General features: G+C 58.1%; 1 protein-coding gene across 1 annotated transcript; it reads right to left on the reverse strand.

Moving 5' to 3' along the window:
- Positions 1-259: 259 nt before the first annotated feature.
- Positions 260-24,300, reverse strand: SAMM50 (SAMM50 sorting and assembly machinery component). Its single transcript, XM_037160525.2, has 15 exons — positions 24,121-24,300; positions 20,207-20,317; positions 18,721-18,822; positions 15,666-15,753; positions 13,442-13,548; positions 12,805-12,935; positions 12,511-12,598; positions 10,262-10,390; positions 9,766-9,837; positions 9,008-9,094; positions 8,202-8,272; positions 6,930-6,997; positions 4,598-4,744; positions 3,904-4,045; positions 260-469 (listed from the first exon to the last, which is right to left on the reverse strand). Exons 1-15 carry the CDS (start codon positions 24,139-24,141, stop codon positions 424-426), a joined length of 1,410 nt encoding a protein of 469 aa, XP_037016420.1. The 5' UTR covers positions 24,142-24,300; the 3' UTR covers positions 260-423.
- Positions 24,301-24,508: the final 208 nt, after the last annotated feature.

Genomic DNA, 24,508 nt, shown 5'->3' on the forward strand with positions numbered 1-24,508 from the left:
AAACAGCCGGTTCCGTGCCCGCAGCCCGCCACCATCGGCACGTGTGAGCAGCACACGCCGCTTCTGCACAGGCTTCCCCGGACGCTGCTGGACGCTGCCCCGTGGGAACCGGCGCAGACGGGCTGAACCGGGGGAGGAACTGGGAGACCCTCCGGGGCAGGTGCGCGTCAAAGAATACACGGTGACTCAGTGGCTCCCCCCAGCAAGGGGGAGCCAGAGAGCCACAGGTCGGTAAAGCAAATCCCACCCACAAGGCCTCTGAGTGTTTGTCTTGAAAATTTATTGAGGTGGATTCCCATGGGACAATGGGCAGAGACTCGCTGGATCCTGTTCGCCTGGAGGAAGGGTGTGTGGCGCTGAGTGGCTTGCTGCCGCCCAAGCCCCTGAGCTTCCCCTGGGGGATTGCAGGACGCTCCGCCGTGGCTACAGGAACCTTATCCCGGCTCCAAACTGGACACCATCACACACCCTAGAAAAAGGGCAGAGAGTCAACAGCGGGGCCGGTTCTGCTGGCCCTGCCGCCTTCACAACCCCTCAGGCCTGCACTTCTCAGAGGCGCCCCCGCCCCGGCCCATGGGACCCTCTGGCACTTCCCCGTCACTACCCAGGCACTGATCCCCAGCCTGCGCCTGGCTCGTCACCGGTCTCCAGGGACGGCGCTCAGTCACAGACTACGGTGCCACAAGCCCCTCCCCATAAAATCTAGCCAACAGTTCAGAACTGCCTCCATGTCCACAAAAGTCTGCAATCCGATCAGAGGCGCCAGCATGAGCCCTGGGGAACCTGCAACTTGTCTGCCTGTAATTGACCCCCCTCCGCCTGCCTCCGGCCGAACTTCGGAAACAAAGACTAAATCCTGACGACGTCGCTCAGGAGCCACAAGCTCGGTGCCGGCCGCCCTGTGCAGGAGCCACTGCCCACAGCCACCACCGCCGCCCAAACACCTCGCTCACTGCAGGCCTCGCCCTTCAGAAGAAACCACGCTGAAATTCATCTCTGAAACACCGTTTTCAGAGTGAACCGGGACAGAGAGAGGGAAGCCTGAGACGGTGAATCTGGCCATTCTAGTCAGGACCAGGAAACAGGCCAGTAGACAGGGCTCCCGAGTCAGCGACATTGACTTCTTGGGGCACAGCGACACCCAGTGGCCTCCAGCAGCCATGCAACCCCACTGCCAGCAGGGCGGCTGCCCCCACCTTCCAGCCTGAAGGACAGGAGGCCAGGGCCTGCTGGGCCTGTCCCAAGTCACGGGGGCCAGGGAGTGACAGGGCAGGGGCTGGCAGCCACGCCTGCGGCCTGCTGCTATCCCGGGCAGCGGGCAGGGTGCGGCAGTTCCCGGAATTGGTCCTCTCGCCAGAGAAACCCAATAAAGCCACAGCTTTAAAAGACACAGCTAAAACCCACACGCACCTGCCCGCACTAAAACCTCTACAACCGCGTCCTTGTCTCTCGGGACTGACGCTGACACTGAGTGCAGCCTGTGCACTCTCAGAGACAGACTCAGTGCAGACCCAGCGGGAAGGAGAGGCTCTGGCGGGGAGGTCGGCAGGAGGAGGGTGCCCCCCTGTCCCGCTGAGGGCCCGGGGGCAGAGAGGCCTCTGTATGGCCCTCACATTCGGGCCTTCTGAACAGCTGGGGGGGTGCACGGCAGTGGGGTTTCCTGCCAGCTATACCCGGGCACAGTGGGAAGGCGGGTGCCGGGCCCTGCCGCCGACCCTACAGGTCACGCTGCGAGTCTCCTCTCCTCCGTCAGCAGCAGCCCCTGCTGCACAGGGTGCCTGTGGGGCTGCCGGCACAGCCAAGGTCAAGGGCCCGGCTCAGTGCCTCACAAGAGGTAAGAATTCGATAACCCGGAACCAACATCGCTCCCAGAAGAGACCCCCCCCCGCCCCCCACAGAGTGTGGCTGGTCAACAGCCTCGCCTCACGGGGGTGCCAGGCAGCAACGCAGTGTCTGAGGCCCCCCAGACCAGGGAGTCGCCATCTGCCTTGGCCACCATCCCCCGCTTGAGAAGCAGAGGCTCAAGTGGCTGTCACCTGTGTCTGACTCTACCCCCCCACCCGGGCCCGCACCGCGCTGCTCCCTTCAAAATGCGCTGGGCACCTGTGGTCACCCCAGGGAGGCCCACCTTCACACCTGCTGCGGGGATGCGGCTTTTGGAAGGCAACTCGCAGAACTAGCTTCTTTTATCCAAGGTCGTAAAGGTTCGGGGAATCTGCTGAAAGGTTATCCAAGGCACCAACCTTGCTCCAGACAAAAGTGCCCATTTTTTCATGTTCAACTGACTCTGAAACAAGGACACTACACCCATCTGGGCCCCTCCCAGCACAGCTGGCCAGGGGGCCACACAGGAGCCCAGTGTGGGGGGAGGGACCCGTCTCTTGAAGGAGCCCTTTCCTTGCGAGAAGCTGGCCACACTGACGTGAAAAGAGCCAAATGCACTTCGAGCACATGGACCCTGCGTGGACCCCGCAAGGACCCTGCATGGACCCTGCGGGGTCCCGTCACCCACTGAGTCCTCACACCTGCCAGGCAGCCCCCAGCGTCAGCGCCTGTCCTCTGGACCTGAGGACAGGGACCAGAGAGGCTGAGTACCTGTCACCCCCCCACCTGCCACCGTCACACGGCCGCAGAGCACCCTTCCAGCACCGCACTGCATGTGAGGGGGTAAACAGTCACGGCAGCAGCCTCTGCGGGCCCTGAAGAAGGGCTCTGTCACCTGGGTGCCGAGGTGGCACTGCAGAGGGCACCAGCCTCCCGGTGCGAGGGAAGGGGACAGAGCCTGCCGGACAGAGAGGGCGCTGGGGCACAGGCACGGACCCGCACCTAGGTTCTCACTCGGTTACTGAGAGCTCGCTGCCGTGGCTGCCCATTAAACGGCCCACCGCCCGCCACGCGGCGATCGGAGACGCCTGGGACAGAATTCGCCTAAACTGCTGAGCCTCGGAGCCTGGCTACGATGCAGAGCGCACCACCACTTGGTGGCAGCAGAGCTGTGGGCAGAAGGCCGAAGAGAACCACACAGCCTACAGTGCTGTGCGGAGAGGCATAAAAATGAGGACGACTACCACGACGCTGTGGGGGACGCCTGTCCCCCAAAACCCACGTGCGGAAGCCCTGACGCCCACCAGTGAGGCGGGGCCTTTGGGGGGTAACGGCTCCGAGGAGGCTATGAGGGTGGGGTCCCCATGGTGGGATTCTTCGCATCCTCGTAGGAAGACACCAGAGAGCTGGCTTGTCCTCTCCCTCCTCTGCCACACGAGGACACAGCCAGAGGGCAGCCACCTGCCACCAGGGACCGGTCAGCTGGCACCTGACCCGACCTGCCAGCCCCCCGAGCAGCGCGACCCCGGCCAGTGCCAGCGGCCCCGGCTGACGCTGTGCTGTACCGTGCACACACCGCACCGACCACACTTCTGGGCTCCTCACAGTCGGTCCCGGGCACGCAGAACAGCGTCAGAAGTGCAGTTAATTTCCGTGGCCGTGAGCGGCCCCCTGCTGTCCTCACCCACGGAAATCCTGCTCAGCACAGTGACAGTGGAGGAAGGCCACCGTGGGGGCCCTGCGCCCAGAGGCCTGGCTCGCAGCCCTGCCCTCCAACCTGGCCCCGGGCCTGCACAGTCACCTCCGCGACACCAAACTCCGGAAGCAGGTGTGACAAAGCGACCCCTCCAGCCAGACCTCGAGGGGCTCCCGCTACTGGGCAACAGGAAGTGCAAGCACTGTGGAGGGGATGGGGCCGCACCATCAATCCTCCAAACCCAACGGAGGAAAACCACGTTTTCCTTCTGCTAACTCTTCAAAAATCTTGACTCTCAGAGGCCACCGATGAGACGATTAGCCAAACGAAACCAAGTCGGATTACGAGAAGGCGTTGCGGGACCCTGAGAGCCCAGCACCTACCTGTCGCCGATCTGCACGCCCATGGGGATGCAGTAGTTGAGCTCCAGCCGCGCGATGTTGCCCAGCCTGAGGACCACGCCCGCCCCGTAGGACCAGCGGATGCACTCGGCCAGCTTCCGGATGTGCGCTTGGGGGCCCTCCCCTGGAAAGAGAGAGGAGGGGGTGACCCACACGCCGGGTCCTGTGCTTCCCAGAAGGCGGTCCTGGGCCTGCCCAGCTCCCTCGCTTGCCGGGGGCCCTTGGCCACACTCAAGGGGAACACACAGAGTGAGAGGAGACCCGGAGAGGCCATGGCACACTCGGTCCCTTGCAGGCTGTCTTCCTCTGGACAGCCCCCACCTCCCCCTAGCTGGACACGCCCTCTGTGAGTCTCCCCGGTCCCCGGCCTCTTGAGAACAGGACCAAGCCGTGGCCTTGAGGACGGGCAGAGAGTCAGGGCTCGAGACACACATGCTGAGTGAGCAAAGACCCCCATCTGCCAGACAGCATCAGACGACAGTTCTTCACCTGCACCCCGTTCCCACCACCAACGACTTCACTCTGGGCCCAGCGTCAGGCGGGGTGGCAGCATGTTTAAGGCACGGGCCTTACACGTAAAGGCTACGTCACGTGGACAGACAGACACACCTGTCTGGGTGCTGTGCTTTGAACACCTGGCCGGCCAGCAGCCCCGGCCCTGAGCAGCCGGGCTTACCGTAGTTGAGGTTGCAGAGGTTCCCAGCGTTGAGGAAAAAGTGGGTTCTGAAAAGCTCTCCGAAGCCGCCCTGGCCCGGCCGGAACGGCAGCGGGGTGTACAGGTGCAGGCCCCCGGCCCAGTACGCCTCTCCGCCCAGGTAGTCTCCTAAGCGAGGGGGGGACACAAAACACGGGCTCACAAACGTGGCCCCAGGCTGTCCCTACACCGCACGCGCGCGGGTGTGCGCCACGCACGCATGGTGTGGGGTGTGGACTCAGGCTCTGCCAGCTCCTGCTGCTGCCGGCCCCGCGGCGGTAAAGCTTTCTCTCCCTGGTTTAGTTTACACGTCCCCTGAACTGGGAAACAGAGCTGAGGTAGTTTGGAAAAGAACGAATCAAGAACTCATCCCATCTGGGAAGTGCCTGCAATAATACCAAGGACCTCGTGGAAATCACTTTTCCCACGAATGCCAACTTCCAGATCACACCCGCCAGGCAAACAGCGAGGCCAGAGCAGAGAGACGGAGTGCAGATGTGTCCCTGCGCTTTCTGGACACGCTGTCCCGCTGTTCATCAACAGGCACGGTGTCTGCTGCTCACCGAGTGAGGGACCGGCGTCCCCACCCGACCCCCAGAGGACAGGCTACGGGGCCGGGACTGCCTGTGGAGCACACGCGTGCAGGACTCTGACACGCCCCTGCCCGGCCTAACTTCCAATAGCTGTGACACTAAAGTGACAAAAACCCAACAAGCACCTAAATGCTTATGCTTTGTTGCAAAACATTGTTTGTGAATTGTCTTAGTACCTCCGATCGGAAAGGACAAACGGGGGAAGAGAAACCCGGGCCACCTCCGAGACCACCGCCCGGCAGGGGCTGCTCATCACTGCCAGGCCCCAGGCCCCGGTCCCGTGAGTCTGAGGGCGCAGCAGAACCAAGGCCGGGACCAAGAACACGCGGTCGGTCCGCCGGGTTCGCTCTGTTCCCCTGCACCTGCCTGGCTCATCGATCTGACCACAAGGGGACTAAACTCATTGCAGAAACCTGATAAACACGGGGAAGGGAAAACCCTCTCATTTCTACCACTCGGAGACGACCAGCTCACATCCTGGTGTCCTCCACCCAGTGACTCGTAGGGACTGATTACAAGCGAGAAAATGAAACGTGAGCGGTTTCACACAGACTCTGTATCAGACTTGACACTCTGTATCAAGAACCTAAGATACAAGTGTATATACACGTGTACACACACACACACACAGGGACTTTGCATCACACCCCCTCAAAAACCGGAAGCCCAAATGCTCATCGACAATAGAATGGGCCCATGAAGAGTGGTGGTGTCACACCGAGAAATGTGGAGCAGCACGGAGGGTACACTTGTCACGGCCACTGGCTGAGTGGCGGCCGGAACGTCAGAGGCAGCAGGAGAGAGGAGCTGGTCCAGAGCACATGCACCGTGCGCTCCGCCTGTGCAGTGACTGCAGGCAGTGCCCGCCTCGCCGTGGGTGGCAGGTGTGGGTCTGGAGACCAGGGCCCTCTTACGTCATCTGGCGACAAACACACCCGAGCGATAAGCTCCCAGGAGACTCGGAGAAATACCAAATGTGCGTCGCCTGCCTGAGAGGCCTTGTGCTGTGGGGCCCGGCTGTCTGGCCTCCTGCATAGGCAGCACTGCGGACGCGGCAGGAGACGCAGCAGTTGCCAGGACTGCACTGGGGGCAGGAGGGGTGCGTGGGTGGAGGGTGCTGGACTTTGCGGTGAAAGTGAGGTGGCACTTCTGCACAATACCTCGGGGACAGCTATGTGCCACTGCACACTGACAGACCCACGGGGCGGCCCCAGCATGCACTGCAGACGGAGCTGGTGACTGCGCATCGGCACTGGCTCGGTGACAAGGACAAGTGTAGCCCAGCAGTGCAAGATGCCAGCGACAGGAGCCGCCAGGGAGCCAGCCCTGTGCTTTCTGCTCAAGTCTTCCCCGAACCTGACACTGCTCTCGAGAGTGATGTCTGTGAATCTTTAAAATTATAGTCAGTGAGAGAAGATGCACAGCCATCCCTATGAAACCCCTCCGCACTCAGTCACTGGCGGAGACGCAGGCTGCATGGCAACAGGCACACAGACCCGGCGTCCAGCGACCACGATGCCCGCCTGGGCCGTCACCTGGTGGTGGGACCGCAGGTTGGCAGCGTGCACTTTTCCCTTGTCCCTACAGTCCCCTGGACGAGTGTCCTCCCAGGCCTGCTGTGTGGCAGACACTGCGCGAGGCGCTGACTCCATGGCAGCAATATAAACAAACCCACGCACGCCTTCCTGAGCTGAGACGTGGGCACGGTGGGGAAGACTGACCTTCACTCTGCGGCCCGACGCTGTGCATGCTGAAGCCGCGCACGCTCGTGGGTCCACCAAGGTAGAACCTGGAACGGAACAGCAGGCGTCAGAGGGAAGCTGTCTTGGGACATGAGGTGCCCACAGAGGGAGCTCCCGGGTCTGGGTCCCGTGGGGAAAGGTGTCAGGCAGGACGCACAGGGGCACGGTCGACTGCGTGGGTCTCCTCTCATCCTTTTCACACTTACACAGCCCCCTTCGCAATGGCTGTATTGGGGTTTACTTGCCTCCCTACTGGCAGCTTTAGAGCTTTTGCTACTGTCGACAGCGCTACGATAGATATCCTTGTACATAAATCTCCGTACACGTCTAAATATTGTTGTAAATTATATTCACGAAGGTGAAACTTTAGGTCCCAGAATTTAGAAATTTAAGCCCCATCTGGCCCCCCTTCCCCCCTGGGCTTTAGATACCTAAGTGCAAGTGAAAACAAAACAGACACAATTACTGACAAAACCACATTCTCCACAGTGTTATTTATGTGCAAATAAAGCAGCACTGAAATGCTGCTTATGAAGAATTTCCCCTGACGTGGGGACGGTCTGCTCCCCAATTTCTTTACAGCTTTCAGAAAGTAGGCAGAGCGTGGGTCTGTGCACAGGACACAACACACCAACAACTGGACAGAGCTGTGTGTGTAAATCACAATGTGCACGCGCACCCACCCACAACACAGACAGAACAGAGACACCCCAATGTTAACTCCGCTTATCACTGAGGATTAGTTTTTCACTTCCTTAAATGTTTCTGTACTTTTATATTCCTGCAAATTTCTGCAATCTGAGCATGAACTGTATTCTTTCCTACACAAAAGAGAATACAAATTCTTTAATACAGTTAACTCCCTCTCCGAAAAAGGCAAAAATACCTGGTGTGAGGTATGCTGGGTGTTTTGAAACTAACTTAAACATGAACATTAAAATGAATTTTGAAACATTCGCTCTCCTAGATAAACTCTGAAATATCTTACCAGAAGCCAACAGGAAAGAGCCAAAAGAAAACACCTGCAACGGCCCGCCACCTGATCACCAGCGCTCTCCTCCCTGCCCTGGCTGTGCAGCTCAGTGGACTGAAAGGTTCAATTCCCGGTCGGGGTGCATGCCTGGGCTGCGGGCCAGGTCCCCAGTGATGGGGGTGCAAGAGGCAACCAGTCCATGTTTCCCTCATACATCAATGTTTCCCTCCCTCTCCCTCTCTAAAAATAAATACATAAAAAATCTTTGTCACACTCACCTGTCAGCAATACTTGATGGTTTATCACCAATGGGTACCAGCATTCCACCCCAGAGAGATGCTGAAAAAACCTATTGAATATAAACGAGCAGCCGTTTCTGTCCGCGTTCTTCTCCTTGCTGTGAGTATCAGCAGATAAAAAACTCGGGGCCTGGTCCCCAGCCGCCAGCTGTGCACCTGCGGCTGCAGAGCTGGGCTAGGGCACAGCCCACAGGAAAGCAGCAGCTGGTGCAGCTGGAGAACCACAGCCCTAAGGAAGTGCTTCATGGACACTTTAACCGCCAAACTCCAATGTCAGAAGGAGGCTCCCAGCACAAGCAAGAGGCAAGCCGAACCCGGAGCAGGACCCACTTCCGCTCCATCACAGCAAGGCAGCCACACCTGACAGGGGAAGTGGCCCCCAGGTGACAGGCACCCCAGGTGACAGGCAGAGACACATGGCTCCCAGCCCGGAGCTCAGAGACAGCTCTCACTAACAGGCACTCATCCCCCACTCCTGGGTAAGTCAGGAGGAAGGAAATCCCTGGAAGTGACGGCAGGGAGAGCAGGGCCGTGCCTGCCCCCAGCCCCTCAACCCCGGGTGACAGAGGGGCAGGGCCATGCTGCGGGCCTGTGATCTGCTGTGAGTGGGTCCTGATCCCTTTTAAGGAGAATTGTCACCACCTCACCCCAGAGGACTGCGACCCCGGCAATGTTCAATGAGCAAGCACTGCGGCGTGAGTACCGGGGCTTCAGACGCTTGGGACCTCAGGTCCCCAAAACCAGGCATGGGGGTGCAGGTGCCGGAATTCCGGCCAGATACTCACGGAGTCGAACACAAGTTGTTTATTCAGCTGAAGCTCAAAGTCTTCTTTTATGAAGTTCACGTCCCCTCCAGTGTAGCCAGCCAGCTCCTGGGGAGGGGCCACCATGAGAGAGGAGCAGCAGACTCACCCCACAGGTTCTGGAACAGCCTCATGGCGTTAGAAAACCACAGACCCTCTGTCTGCTGGTGGCCTGCTCTCCGTGGGGCCAGAGGCCTGGTGCGAACCCCGACCACCAAGCGTCCTTAAGAACCCCCAAAGCAAACTGGTCCCACATGCGACAGAACTCGGGCAACACGGGCACTTTATCAAGGAGCTTGCAGTGTGTGACATGGCTCGTGGCCCAATCAGTCCTAATCAGTCCTTGAAAAACACCCACCAGTCTTCCACGACCTGGCACGGCGCGCATAAACACCCGATTTCCAGCCGCTCTCCGACACAGAAGACGGGCCAGGCCCAGCCTGGGCGCCCCACGCAGCCCGCCCTCCGGCCCGGATTCTGTCACGGGAAACCGCTCACACCCCAGCATGACGCTCCCCCAACCCAGGCAGGGACACCGCAGAGGCCAGAGGGCCACGCTCACTCTGCTGCTGGCGAGGGCAGAAGATTGAGCCCTGAGAGGGACTGACACCCTCACAAGCCACTCCAGAAGGATGTTCACAATTACAAGAAGCTGTTCGATATGGAAAATGGGCCTCCCGACATGCCCCACCCCCCTGCCCGGCCCCGAGCACGCAGGCGCGCAGGGGGCGGAGCGCTACCTGGTTGACTTTCAGCAGCGCACCTCTCTTGGGTAAGATGGACGAGTTCCGGGAGTCGAGGACCATGGCATGCTGCAAGACACAGGTGCCGGGCTCCTCAGCTCAAACGGGGCTGTGAAACAGCGAAGCCCACTGCGCGCTAACGCTGGGCCGGATCTCGTGCCGAGCCCTCACCTCGCCGCACAGAAACCCGGTGAGGAAGGCAGGAGCGCCGCCCAGTGCCCCACACCGGAGAGCTGAAAGCGGGCGCAGGCTGCGGCACCACCGCTGGGCCAGTTCTCCTGGGGCTCCACCGGGGCCAGCCCGCAGCGTTCATCTGGCGGCTCTCGCACACACCTGTTCCCGTTACCACCAATGTTACTGAGAAACAGTAACAGGCGGCGCCCATCGGTGACACCTCTCGGTCCGCCCAGACGCGGGCGGTGACTGCGTCCCAATGCACACTGCGGCCGCGGTCATGCCTCGCCACACTCACTCGCAAGAGCATAGTCCTTACCGAAAGCGACGACTTCAGCGAGTGGCCGCTTTCCTGTCGGACGGCAAAGGACGCTGTCCTGGCGAGGCAGCCCAGCTCTCGCCACACGCCCTCCCACTTGACGGTGTGGCTGGTCTTCCATATGGGAAACTGCAAGCACAGGGGCGGTCAGCCTTCTGGTGCCTGACGGCACCCGGACAAGCCTTTGGAGTAGGCGCCCTGACGTCATTCACAAGAGAAGGGCAGCCAGTGAAACACAGAGAGGGAGAGAAGGGGAGGGAGCAGGGGAAGGGGGCGGGGCGAGCAGGGGACTGCGGTGGAATAGAACACTGCGCATGTGGCCAGCAGTCCCAGGAGAGGAGACAGCTCCCAGGGCTGAAAGCTGCGGGCACCTTTGTAACCGACAGGCTTCCTGTCCACCCAGAGACCTGGCACACACCCCACCTGGCCCTCCTGAAGGTGGGCTAGGTGACCCGGGTGACCCAGGTGCCCCCATCAGCACCCAGGGAGGAGCAAAAAGACGAGGTCACAGCAGCATGAAGAGCACCCTTCCTGCAGCCAGAGGCCTAAGCCACGGGAGGTCCCGGTCCCTGCAGGTGGGACAGCCGGCCTTCAATCTCTAGCTCAGGTGTTGCTTAGTGGCCTCGGAAGGCCAATGATGCCGTGACTCTTACGAGGAAGCCAGGTCACTGCACCCTTCCCAGGGGGGAGCCTCACAGTGGTACACTGTAGCCCTCGGGTGTCCAAGAGGACTTCAAACCCAGACCTCCCTGTCCACTTTCGACGTGAGAACGTGGGGGCCCCACCTCAACACGCTTCTCATCAACCCCTACCCTGGCACCATGCTGGGGGCTGGGGGGAGAGACGGCAGGAGGGCGGCTGTTTCCACTGCCTTCCCAGCACTCGGCCCACGGAGGGCGTGAGTGGCCAGAGCCCCTTCTGCCCCATCAGGCAGCTCTTCACAGGAAAACGGCTATACTCGGAGACACAGCTCCTGTCTCTGGGTCACAGCTAGGATGAGGTAGGCCAGGCGACACCATCCGGTTTGCGCAGTGAGGCCGGAGTTCATGTCTCCGGTCCTCACAGCACCAAGGACAAGGAGCGGGACACGGGCCTCTCCCTAGGGGCCTGTCCCTCAACCCCAGGGACACCAGGGTCTGGTGCTGCTGCTCCGCATCCCTCTGCCCTCCACCCGGACCCACCTGGGCCCTTCTCCCCTCCTAAGAATCTGCTGAGAGGCTTGGAGAAAAGAGACACAGGGGACACGAGAAGGCAGGAGAGCCCTCCCACGCTGCTGGCAGCCAGAGAGCCGCTGGAGGAGCGGCTGGGAGCGGCGTCGGCTGGGTGGCCCCTTCTGCACCCCGGCACGGGGGAGAAAGGTGAGAGCTACTCCCTTCAGGCCAGCACAGGCGGCCACTTGCAGAACCAAAAATGAATCACAAATGTGCACGTCTCTGCCCTGCGCTCTGTCCACCTGGTCTACTGAGTTTCCCTGACCTCAGCCTGCAGGGTAAGAAGCGTGAGTAACTCTTGTGTACAGTGCTCCAAGGTGCCATGTGAAGCCCAGCCAGTGACCTCAGGGCTTCAATGGGGTTCTCAGACAAGAGTCAGCGCAGTGGGGTGGGGAACTCCTGGCCCATGGTGGGGTCCAGAGACGTGACTCAGCAGGGCAGGCGGGGCCCAGGGATGTCCATTTCTGGCCTGTGAGGCCAGTGCTGCTGGTCTGAGGGCCACGCTGGGGGAGCTACCGGAACAGGAAAGGAATGGGAACCCATGTGGAAGGGGCAGAAAGAGCAGGGCTCACTGTAAAGCTATAACGGCCAAACGACTTAAGTCCATTTGTTGCATTTGGTTGGATCCTGCTGGCAGTAAACTTGAGCGAGAACCAGCAACCGCACTTTCTGTGACCAGAGTGCTTCTGCGGGCTGTCCAAAGGGGCTGCTCTGAGCATGGGGGGAAGGACGAGCAGGCGGCGTCACAGCAAGTCTGGACCTCAGAGGAAATCTACCAGGTTGGTGAAGCTGCCCCGTGGCTACCAGCCACGCCCCACCCGGTAGCCAGGCCCAAGGACAGGCCCCAGCTGGGAGAGAGAGGGTGGAGGGCAACCAGCAACAATGCCGGGGTAACCCCTCCCCCACCCCTCCCGGTGTCGGGCCTCTGAGGGGTCACTGCTCTCCCCAGCCGCCCTGCTCGCTGTCTTTGGGAGTCCAGTAAAGAGGCGCTGTGTCCTCCCTCGGGCGCAGAGGACGAATGACGGGAGAGCTACTCACGCTGTACTCCGCCGAGATGCCCCGGTCCGTCTCCCGAAGTGAGCTCCACGGGAACTGCCCAGTGACTTTGTACAGGTTCACGGAGAAGCTAGGAGGCAACGGACAGGGCTTTACCCACCAGGACAAGGACCACACTGCACACACTGGAAAAATGCACTTCGGGGAGCCTCGGACTCCGTGGCGTGTGGGAACACGGCCGGATGTCAGCCGACTCGCCGTGGCTCCTTTCCCCAACCAGCAGCCCTTCTAACTGGGAACCGGCCCCTGCGCTCAAGGGTCTGTTTGGCTTCCTACTTTCTTTGGAAGTTTCCAGGCTGTGGTTTGAAGAAGGACAGGCCGTAGGAAGTCTCCTTCGTTCCATAGGAAAACTGAAACGTCACCTTCTCCGCACGGCCTAGAAGGTTTGGCAGCTTGAGGCCAAGCACCTGGGGGGAGAGAGTGGGGCTCTGAAGGGAGGGGTGACAGCTTCCTCAGGAAGCTGAGGCTGGGGAAGGGACCCCCGAGTCTCGGGGAAAATAACAGACTGCAGATCTGGCAGGACCGTCCGCCGCCGCTCTTGCTCGGTAAAACCTGTCTGTGCTGAGCGTACGCACCGCCCCACCCCCCGACCGATCCCAGGGGCCGGCCCCCCTGCTACTGCCCTGGGAGGCTCACGGAAACCAGCTGTGGTTTGGGGCTCGGGGGAACTTGAACAAGAAACTTAACACAAACACTCCCCAAACCATTCCTAACTCACTACTGATGTTCACACTGTTTTCAAACAATCCAAAGCACAGGAGGACAAACTCTCAGAAGACCAATGAGAAGCCGCGGCCATCTCACACTCCAAGGGGCAGCGGCGTGACGGGGTCTGCACCACTGCCCGTCTCACTGGCCGTCTGCGAGCCCGCCGCCGCAGCCCCGCCGCGGGGCAGGAGGGCCCAAGCCGTACCATGCTGCCCTCATTGTTCCCGACCATCGTGTTGTAGCTGCCCGTCAGCCGCCTCAGCTCGGTGACTTCGAAGGTCACGTCCAGCCCGTTCGGAAGGGCGTCGTCACCTAGGGAAGGGGCGAACGCTCCACGGTAAGGCCGACGGAACGCGCACTTCACGTCCGGTCCCACTGCGACAACGCTGTGTGAAGGCTCGGTCTGTTTTACAACCTCCTTTGTAACCCCCACTCTCCATTTTCAAGTTCAAGAACACTGCCACCCACAGTCATCCCTGCCTCTACACCAAAGCACCTGGGCCCAGTTTCGGCGGCAGAGTCCCAGAAGACAGACTCCGCTGCAAGGGCACGGCCACCGCAGCGCCCTGGCCAAGCACACAGGGTTTGCTTCTGTCCTCCCACCAAGGGACCATGACACCACTTGGGGTCTCAGCTCAACTGACACTCAGATGGGGACTCTCGTGACAAGAGGGACTCTAGGGACCCTGAAGGAGAAGCGAGGGCTGAGCTACAAGCGCAGGAGGTGATTATTTTGATCCTCCTTCATACTGGGGGTGCGGCGCCTGCAGGATGATTGGGGCCCGAACCCGGTGCTGAGCGCCCGGCTGCCGGGAAGCAGGGCTGAGCTCCCAGGCTGTGGGCCGCTCACGGGAAGGAGGGGCGACCCTGACCCCGGCTGGACAGGAGACGCTCCGGGGAGCTGTCAAAGGCTGAGACGCCCAGGCCCTGGCTCCCAAATACTGATTCAGCTGGTCAGGGTAGAGTCTTGGCATCATCTTTTTACTTTTCTTTAAATAATAGGTTTTATCGTTTAAGGCAGTTTCCAGTTCATCGAAAAGCTGAAAACAGAGCAGCTTCCCTGCCTCCTCACACGCATTTCCTGTTATTAACATGTGGCATCGGGGTGGCCGAGGCTACGGCTGACTCGAGAGTCAGACACTGCTTTTCAGTACTGTGCGGTCTGTGCCGGGGTTCACTCTTGCTGTTGTCCATTCTCGGGGGGCCACCATCACCGACTCACACAGAACGACCTCGCTGCCCTAACCCGCGATTTCCTAACAGTGCCCAGCAATTCCGGTGTGCAGCTGGGTAACCGCTGACACTGCGGGCTGGCTGACCACACACGAGTCCCACTCTCAGCAGACAGAAGGCCACGAAAGCCAATGCCACCACCAAGACCTGCCACCACGAGCAGCACGAGCAGGTGGCAGCAGGGGCCGTCCGCCGCCCCTTCATTAGACCTGGGGCACGTTCTTAAACTTCCTAGCCTGCTGCTTAGCTGAAATTGTTCTTTCTCACAGAATAACAGTGTCCAGGTTTCTGTGAGATTCACCTGGGTCACGGACACAAACCCTTACGCAGAGCTGAGCATGGCACGACTATCGCAGTGAGGGCACGGTGACAGCTGGCTGTCTCCCTGAGTCGTCCTCTGCCCTCACTCAGCCAGTGGGGCTCCAACTATGCCCGACTGCCGGCCGCGCCCCCAAAGCGCCTGCTTCCATGGAATGTGCATTCCTGCCAAGCCCCAGGCCAGGGCCGCGCTGCTGGGCTGGGACCACACTCAGAACCGCTGCTCTAGCCGCCGCGAGTCCTCACTCCCCAGACGAGCCACTTGGACCGGACCGCACTGCCGTCCTCCCTGCACTAGGCTGAGCTCATCCAGGCTGGTGGGGTCAGAGGGGTGCTGTGCGCACCACCGGGACCGGTGCATAAGGGAAGGGCGAGCCTTCCCCTCCTTTCCTCCTCCCCAATGTGGGCGCTGGAGCTGTGCTCGGCCACCACAGGGACCAGGGGACACTGGGGACAATGCAGTGACGAGACACCATGGGAAAACCACACCAGCCCCAGACCGTCCCCCACAGCAAACAGGCAAATGAATACAAACTAAAACGGAACTCCAATCTGTAGTGCCACCTCTTTTCAAAGTGTGTGTTCCGATGGGGCCCACAAGGGCCCCCTCAGACACCTGCTGGGCTGAGCGAGTATCACCAAGGATGACCTGGCTCCTGCCTCCGGGACCCTTCTCGGACGCCTGGCACCATCCAGGGGTTCAGAGGACAGTATGTTCAAAGTGCGCCCGCCCTCCCCAGGCCTGACACACAAACCCAGTTACCCCCCGGGACTGCTGACCACCCAGGCCGGGCTGCCTCTGCCGGGACACACGCACTGCTTCCGTGACCCCGGGAGGCGAGTGGGGGGCACCACGGAGAACAACACACAGCACGTACCTTGGCATGTGTCAATCAAAACGTCCACTTGTTTAAATATCCCCAGACGAAGCAGTTTTTCTCGGGCTTCGTGAGATTTCCGCATTACCTACGAGGCAGGAAACCAGAGAACATTTCTCTCTAAGGTTCAGAAACATGAACAGGGGGCCCTGGGCCCAGGCTGGCGGTCACTGTCGCCTCCTGGCTGGTCCCTGGGAAGAGAGCACCACTCAGACCAGACACAAAAGAAAGGACCAGGCACTGAGGGGCAACAAGAAATCCCATTCAGAGAGTGGAACACAGAGCGATAACACAATCCCTTCTGTGCGAGCAAACCAATCAACGCACCAAACTGAAAAGCACCCGCCGGGCAGGCTCTCCTGGTGAGAGTCACGGCCAACTGCCAACCGTTACACCCAGATAAAGGGCACCCGGGTCTGTGCCCACACACGCCTCTCAGTTGTCCGAATCTCCTCACCGCCACGCCGCCTCCTCTGTCCAGAGCGGTCCTTTTCACGGTGACCTCCCAGCCAGAGGGACACCAGGGGTGGGAGAAGGGACTCAGGGAGCCGAGGGGGGGACCCATGTCGGGGCAGAGTGTGGGGCTCGTCCGTCGGGAACAGGGTGAGATGGCAGACTTTCGAGCGGCGGCGGGGAAACAGTGGAGTTTACGCAGGACTGGAGCTGACCACGTGAGCAAACGTGGGGGCGGGGGGAGGGAAGTGGACGTGGAGGGGCGGGAGGGATCCCAAGGCAGGCCCGGCAGCTGAGGGCGGCTGGACACACCCAGGGCACGGCGTCCGAGGGGGGGACAGACGACACCCAGTTCGGAGACAGGAGTCTGAGGACAGTCACGGGCTGGGTGGAGCAGCCGAGAGGTGAGAGGAGGCAACAGACGCCATGGCTCTGGGCTCCCCGCTTCTCGGTGCTGTGGGAGCAGTTGGGGTCGGGTGGGCGGGGGCTGGGGGGCAATGGGGAGTCTGGTTTGTGGCAACCCCACGAGGAAATGCTGAGTGGGCAGTCACACACACAGGGCTGAAGCCCTGAGGACAGGAAATGGGTGGAAATGAGGGTGAGGAGCCCTCGGCAGAGAGGCTGCAGCTGAGACCAGCGGTGGACGGGCTCACCAGGGGACCGATCCTCGCAGGGACCAACACTTCAGGGGGGTCGCAGGGAAAGGGGCTGCCAACAGACCTAAAATGAACGTGACGGGGCAGGAAGCAGCCCAGGAGAGTGTGGGACCCACGGAGACCGAGGGAAAGGCATGTGGAGTGAGAGCAGGAGGCAGACACGTGCCGAAGACAGCAAAGCGAGAAAAACACAGTCAGCGTGGCAGCTGTCACTGTCAACATGCAAGAAGCTTCTTAATAAAAGCCCAACAGTGGGAAGGGAAACAAAGTCACCAGCAGGTCATTCACAGAAGAAAAATGTGAATGGCCAAGAGACATGGAAAGGCACTTCATCTCATTCATAATTAAAACGCAAATTAGCCCTGGCTGGTGTGGCTCAGTGGACTGAACGCCAGCTTGTGAACCAAGGGGTCGTTGGTCCAATTCCCAGTCAGGGCACATGCCTGGGTTGCAAGTCAGGTCCCCAGTGTGGGGGGCGTGCAAGAGGCGACCACACACTGATGTTTTTCCTCCTCCCTTCCCCTTTCTTTAAAATAAATAAATAAAAATACTTTATAAATTAAAGGTGCAAATTGGAGCAAAGAAGATGGTGTTTTTCACTTAACAGGCAGGCAGGAGTTTTTAAACTGCATTACCATCCAACGTTTTGAAACGTTGTGGAACAGACGCTCCTACCCAGCTGCTGGAGGTCTCTCGCAGGGCAATGTGCTCAGAGTACAGAGCGCCACCTGCAGAGCCAACCCCGAGCGTGCCGTCACACGGACACTAAGGCACTCACCGCAGCGCTGCTCCTAGGAACGAAGCGCTCCGTCTACGTCACAGGGCGCAAACACAAGGCCCCCACCTTGTTTTATCCGGCCTGGCACCTTGTTTCTACCCGGTGGCAGTGCCAGGCTCTCCCTTAACTGTTAAGGAGTAGTTACATCTATACAGTCGTAAAATGACATTCGGCCCTTGGTGGGAACTGCAAGGCTGATGTGGCCCCCGGTGACAATGAATTTGACGCCCCTCGTCTACATGAATGCCCACCCACGGGAAACTGTTCGGGAAACGAAGGGAAGCAGTGAGATACGGAGCAGGCGGTACGGGTCCGTGTGAGAAGAGCTCCGTGCCGATCGGTAACGTCCACCACGAAAGGCGCAGGAGGAATGTGGGGGACAGGACCGCTGCTCACGGGCTTGGCGGGGTCCTACCTGTGCACCACGTTCCTGGGAGGACGGGCAGGGCGCCGAGGCCCCGCGTTCTCCGAGGGCGGGCGGGCCTAGGCACGCCACACCGCTGCCTCGTTTCATACTGGTTTTCAACTGCACTCGTGTACTGACCTTTTTACAGCAGCACTAACTTCTAAAAGGGGGTGGTCAAGCACTGCTGAAAGGTCAAGTGAAAGGGGGACTGCAAGGGGCCGCTGGCCCAGGCCCGAGGAAGCTGGGGGCGGCCGCGCTGGGCACGTGAGTGGGGCTCCAGGACCAGAAGCACAGGAGGAGCCCATGGACGACAGGAGGCAGACCCTGCAACCCGGGGAGGAGGCTGGGGAAACGGAGCACCAGCCCAAGGGGAGCGCCTGAGCGTCACCCCAAGAGGCCGGAGGGCCCCGAAGGAGGGAGTGCGGGGGAGCGTCAGGCAGGGGGCTGTGGGCGGGCAGTGCTGGGCACCGGCCCAGCCTCCCTTCCAATGCTGGGCAGTTGTAAACACAGAGATTTACTGGCCTTGGAAAAGAGGGCAGACACCCCGTCGCAGGGATAAGGGCGAATGCAAACCTATGTAAGTCTGTCGGAAGCGCCTGGGGAGCTGGGGTGTCAGCATGGGGCACCAGCACTCCCTTCGGGGCAGGAGGCGAGGCCAACAGGGCAGAGGCTGGGGCGCGGCACGTGCCGGGGCGCGGACACGGGAGAGTCACCGCATCTTCGGAAGGCAGTGGAAAAGACGCCGGCAGGGGAAATACTTGCCTCGATAAGGTTTTTAGCCTTAAAAACGTCTCCAATTTCATACATGATGATATCATCTTTCGTCCTTCCGAGCCCATCAAAGTGAACATGCTGGACCACCACCTGGAAGGGACAAGAGGACACAGATGGCTGAGTGGGACACAGGGTGAACAGGCGGCCAGGCAGAGGGCTGAAGACAGATGTTGCAGTTACTTTCCAGGGTTTCTTTTCAAGGTCAATAACCCACACTTCTTAGTTCCAGACTTTATTCTATTCGTCTTTCACACCTTTTCAAATAACCGGTAACTTGAACTTAGCCTGTGCTAGATCTGTACTTCCTGTGAACAAGGCCATAAGGTCTCTGAGCCCAGACGACCAGGGACCACGTCCGCCCCAAACCCAGTGGCGCAGAGGCGCCCTGCGTGTGCCCCCCAACATGACCCCCCAGCGCCGGCCCCCGCACACTGACTGGGGCCTGGCTCCACACTGCGGGCATCCCACCCGAGATCTTGTGTGGTCGGCACGGTCACGAGTGCCGGCCCCGAGCCCCCGCCTGTGTCCCCTCGCTGGGCAGTGAACTCTTCCAGAGCCGGAGCCACGTCTCGCTCACGGCCATTCTCCCACTTTGCACAGCAAATACACAGCGGTTCGTTTACGTTGTGTGAGAAAAACACGCCGACTGCCTGTGGGACCGGGGTTACCCCGAACACAGGCTACAGCAGCGGACACAACGGACTCCTGCCTCTACAGGGCTGACGTTTTAGGGCGGGAGAAAGCAGCGGCCTGTGATAAAGTGGGCGGCGCCGAGCAACAGAAAAATAAAGCCGAGTTCACAGGAAGCACTAGGGAAATGTTTCACTTGCAGCTGCCTGGGACACCACGGAGACCACCTTAATGCAGAATTAATGAAAATGTGCTTACATTTCTTCAGCTGTCTTCCACTTTAGAAACAATAAAGTTTAAGAAATGTTTCACTCAAGACCCAAGGTCTTTTTCCTAGGAGCAGGGAACAGAGTATAAACTGAAGCATAATTTGAGTTAGTCTTTGGAATGCCTTTTTTTAATGACATAAATACAAAATGTGTTTGTCTACACTTCCCACATAAATAATCAAGGAAAAACTACTTTTCTAAAGCCATTTTAACTATTAACACACTACGTTTCTAAGTCACGGGCCTTCCTACAGTGCAGTTGGGTACACGTTCTTCTCCGACGAAGTCTCACTCGGGTGGAACCCTTCCCCTCTCCTTCCCTCCCCTGGAGGCTTAGGGAGCGAGTGTCTCCAGCGACAACCACAGGGTTGGGCAGAAATCGCGCCTGCTTGAGTGTAGTCGGTGGGGGGACACCTAACACAGTTTTCATTTGCACATTTCACCTAAGAGGTCACATGGTGTGCTCGAGTGTGACACTGTTATCGTACAGAATGACATGCTTATGGTTCTGTAATGGAAGAAGGGGCGTTACTTGTGCTGGACCCTGTGTCTCAACCCTTCAACGGAATACTTACATCTTTGTTTTCCAGAATTTCCTGTTTAGCTTCCGGTTCAACTTCAACAAATTCAGCTTCTTCTCCTAATCCTCCAAAGTCAGGCCCACTGGCTGGAAGAGGCTCCAAACTCTGAAGGGGAAGGAGGAACCATGGATTAGCGAACTTGTACTGTACAAAAGTCCAGAACCTTAGTCTTCAGATGATGCTCCAGGAACACAGTACCGCACCTCCCCCTGGTAAGTGGAGGTGGGGGTGGGGGTGGGGGGCCAAGGGCATGGGCTGCTGTTGAAGTCCAAGTCTTACACTGGCGGTGGGGTCCTCGGTGTCCAGTGGGCTATTAACAAATAAAACAAAGATGAACTGTCAAGTAACTGAAAGGGTCGGGCACGAACCTACAAGGATTATGGCCAATGCAGTTCTGAACATTCTGAGGCCCCTTTGAAAACGAAAATAATTTAAAAATAAGATGTCACAAAGACATGTATCAGGAAAAGAAAAAAATGTTTTTCTGTTGTTAGAGAAAGTATCTTAATTTTTTGAAACAAAATTGGATACATTTTAGGACAACTAATCACACAAGCTGGCATCCCAAATGACTACCACGCACTGCTCTGGACGGCAGATTTGTTTTGGTTCCGAACATTCACACTAAGAGCAAACTGCTCCACAGTGGGTCGGGAAGAGATCACTTCCTTCCATCTGAACTGCCATCGGCTGGAAAGCCCTACAGGGTCTTCCAAACACGGCCTCCGAGGGCCGTGCCCGGTCAGTCCTCTCGGGGAGACAGGCAGTATGCACGGTGTGTTGTAACAGCGCATTTTACACACGTGCTTGCCCAGCCACAGGGATACCCAGACCAGACCTCTGGATCCTGGAACAGATCCAGAGGCCTCATGGGGCACCGGGTGATTGTACAAACACGCAAGTTTGGGGAAAACCAGGCTAACTACTTATCTGGCGGCCTCCTTACTCCAGCAACTCTCCACAGAGAAGCACTTCTGAGTGCAGAGCACTGTGAGACCCCTGCAGCGCGCAGAGCAGGGGGGACTCTGGACTGCAGTCACCTTCCCCCCGGAATACTCAACGGCCTCTTGTCAGCACCTGCTCTGTAACGTCTCTGGTCCCCGGAAAGGTAGTGACCTGGCAGCACCCTGTCCTCTCTCCCAACCTTGCCCTAGGAGACCCGGATGGTCCTCAGAAAGTGCCTACCGGTTAGAACCCAGCTGGACTTCTTCGCAGGGCCCACAAGGAGCTCCAGCACAAGGCCCACGTGCACCCCCCGGCCCCCACATTCCTGTTTGGGACACCCTGTTCTCTCTGTGAGAAACAACTTCCCCACTAAGCAGCTTAGAGAGCCACCTTACACGGCACCCCCTCCGTGCGCCGTCCCTGGCTTCTTCAGGTAGAACCAGTCCCTCCCGCAGAGGGACGCCTCGACACCGGGAGTTCATGAGCGCTCCTCCTCTGTTGTATTTTACCAGCCCTGGTGCGCCAGAAGGACTCAAGTATTTATGAAATGAGTCACTGAATGGATTTTTTTTTCTGCACATTTAATAAATGTCGACTGAGTGCGCAGTGCATGCTGAGCCTCGGGCAGGGACTCCGCAGGGGGCCGGACAGACAGAGTCCCCGTCTCACAGCGCTTCAGGTGGTAAAGGAAAGACAATACTAGGCAAATGTATGTCATTCACTTCATATCCTTTCACTTTTGGTGTGTAACATTTAAAACACGAATCATTACTATAGTTCTCAAATATATCAACAAATTAAAATAGTAACTTTTTCCTGCACCACATCATAAGGGTGTTCTCTATTTAAGCTTACACAGTACAAAAAGTGTATCAAATCTGTGCAAACCGTGTGCAGAGTATGTACTGTGGTTAAGAGTATACGCACACGTTGTGTCCCCCTTAATCTGAATGTTAAACACATATGCTCTGTCCGGGCAAAGTTTATGTTCCATTATGTTTTAACAAATCCACCAAGACTCACTAAAGTCTCTTGATTTCAAAGTCTGAAATGAGACTCACTAAACACCTGCCAGACCCATTTGCCTTCTTTGATCTGAAACTCAAGACTGTGAGAGATGATGTCTTTATGATGGTACAGTTATGTCAAAGCTTGATGTCCCAGTTAACTGTCTTACTTATTCACCAAATACTAAGAACCTACTATGTGACGAGCACTAACAAGATCCTCGTAGAATTTATATTCCAGCGTCTGAAAGAGTAGGCACAATGTTAAATATTTGGAGAAATATATTAAAATAAATATCTGGATCTAGCCTCTCACCTTTAAGCTGATCAGTCTACATCAGCCAGTCAAATGTTACTGACCACCATCTGCCCGGCAGAGCACAAAGCAGTGTGACTACAGGGACAGGGCATGAAATCAACTGAGTATGACCCGCATCTTTAAAGTGATATAGACTACAGTCAAATGGAACATATTAAAAAATTACAGGTATTTGTGGTAAATACTGTTTCACAAAACTTTTGTTTCACGTGTGCCTGAGGGTACTGGGCAGAAAACATAAAATGTTTTCCTGTGAGTCTTGACCAGAAAGTCTGCGTAACACTGGCTACTAAAATAGAAAGATCAAACAAAATTACAACATTTTTGGTCACACTAACGAAAGCAGCCGCCATCTTAGCATCAAAGGAACACAACAGAAGCACTTTTTTCCCCTGCCTCCCTGGCACCTGCAACGGTGCCCAGCACAGAGCAGCCCACGGGGCAGTATCACTGGAGTAAATGATTGCTTACTTTGTTCAAGATGCTACAAAAGATGCAAGCCAAGTAAGATGCAGTTCCTACTAGTAACATCTACAACCTGAGAATCTAAAAGGATAAGATAAAAATGGAAACAGAGATAAAACAGGGCACTAGGGGGAAAATGTCAAGGAAGTGAGCAGCACAACCACATGAGAGGAAGCAAGGGGAGGTCTAGCCAGAACTCAGTACTGGGTTCTAACCGATGGGAACGTTCTGACAGCTAAAGACCCGACCCGAACGCTGTGGGCGGATGATGGAAGAAGGAACGGGGTGCGACAGTGCCTTCCAGAGTGTGTCAGAAAAGCAGCGGTGTGTCTTGAATGAAAGATCTGGGAAGTCCTACTCCGGACCCCCAGCTGAGAAGTCTGGGCTACATTCTGTTGGAAGACGCTGGGAAACGCCTGGGAACTTGTGAGCAGAGCAAGTGAAACAACCCCTGTTGCGGCAGGAGAGTCGTTTTCCGCGCTGGGACTCGGGAGATCTGAGTTTTGGAACACTCTGAGGCTCTAACACTGTGCCCTTGGACAAAATATTCCTCCTCGGGCCCTCAGTGAAGATGACGATCAAAAAGAACAGTTTGGCAAGCAGTTAGTTCGCGCCACAAAGTTAAGTACTTAATGTTCATTGTCTTCTAATTCTCTCAACAGCCTGGTGAATAGGCACCACTACCGCCTCCACTTGACAAGGCGGAACCAAAGCGCTGGCAGGCTCCGTCTTGGACGGTCACAAGTAGAAAGGACTCCTAGATAGTTCTGGGTTGCAAGACTTCAAAGGACACTTGCTGCTCCAGGAGGTTAGCGTGACTCCAGCAGCGGCTGACAGGGAAACTAGAAAAAGCGACCGGCGAGGAGACGCCCGAAACCACTGAAGGTACAGAAGTCAAGCCATGGAGAGGAAAACTTAATACTCTGCTCCAGGATTTCACGGGAACTTAGCTACTCCCCTCATGGCCACCGCCTCGCTGAGTGACCTTGGGCAAGTCTCGCCCCTTCTCTGAGTATCGGTTTCCTGCTTGGAGATCTGCGGGACCCGCTAGAGGCGTCTTCACGGCCTCCGCGCCCACGGAGCCCACTGACCAGGGGACCCCTGAGCGCAGCCGCGAGAGCGTCGCCACGCGGTGCCCTCCCAGAGGTCACATAGCCCGCTGGGCCTCTTACCCGGGCGTGCACCGTCCCCATGTTTCCCTCTCCGACCGCCGCCTCACAGAGCAGCCCGCGTCCAACCCAGGATCGGCTGGTGTGGGCAGAGGGCGGGGCCGCGGTGGCGGAGCTACCGGTCAGTGCACCACCTACAAGCCGCCGGACGCGGCGCGCTGGGGGCGGCCATGATGTCCTTCCTTAACCCCGCCCCCTGGTTCACGATGCTTTAGTTCATTGGTCCTTTAGGAGCCAGTAACCCGGATGTTTTTGTGGACGCAGGGCGGCTGGAGCAAGCACAGAAAGCCCAACGATGCCTGCAAACCTGCTGATAGAGCAAGGTACTGAGTGAGTCTCTGCTAATATCAGGTGTACGGAGTGGCCTCCGGGAAGGAGCGCACCATCTTCA

Source organism: Artibeus jamaicensis, unplaced genomic scaffold (assembly GCF_021234435.1).
Source record: "Artibeus jamaicensis isolate MK-2021 breed Jamaican fruit bat unplaced genomic scaffold, CSHL_Jam_final contig_233, whole genome shotgun sequence".
NCBI lineage: Eukaryota > Metazoa > Chordata > Mammalia > Chiroptera > Phyllostomidae > Artibeus > Artibeus jamaicensis.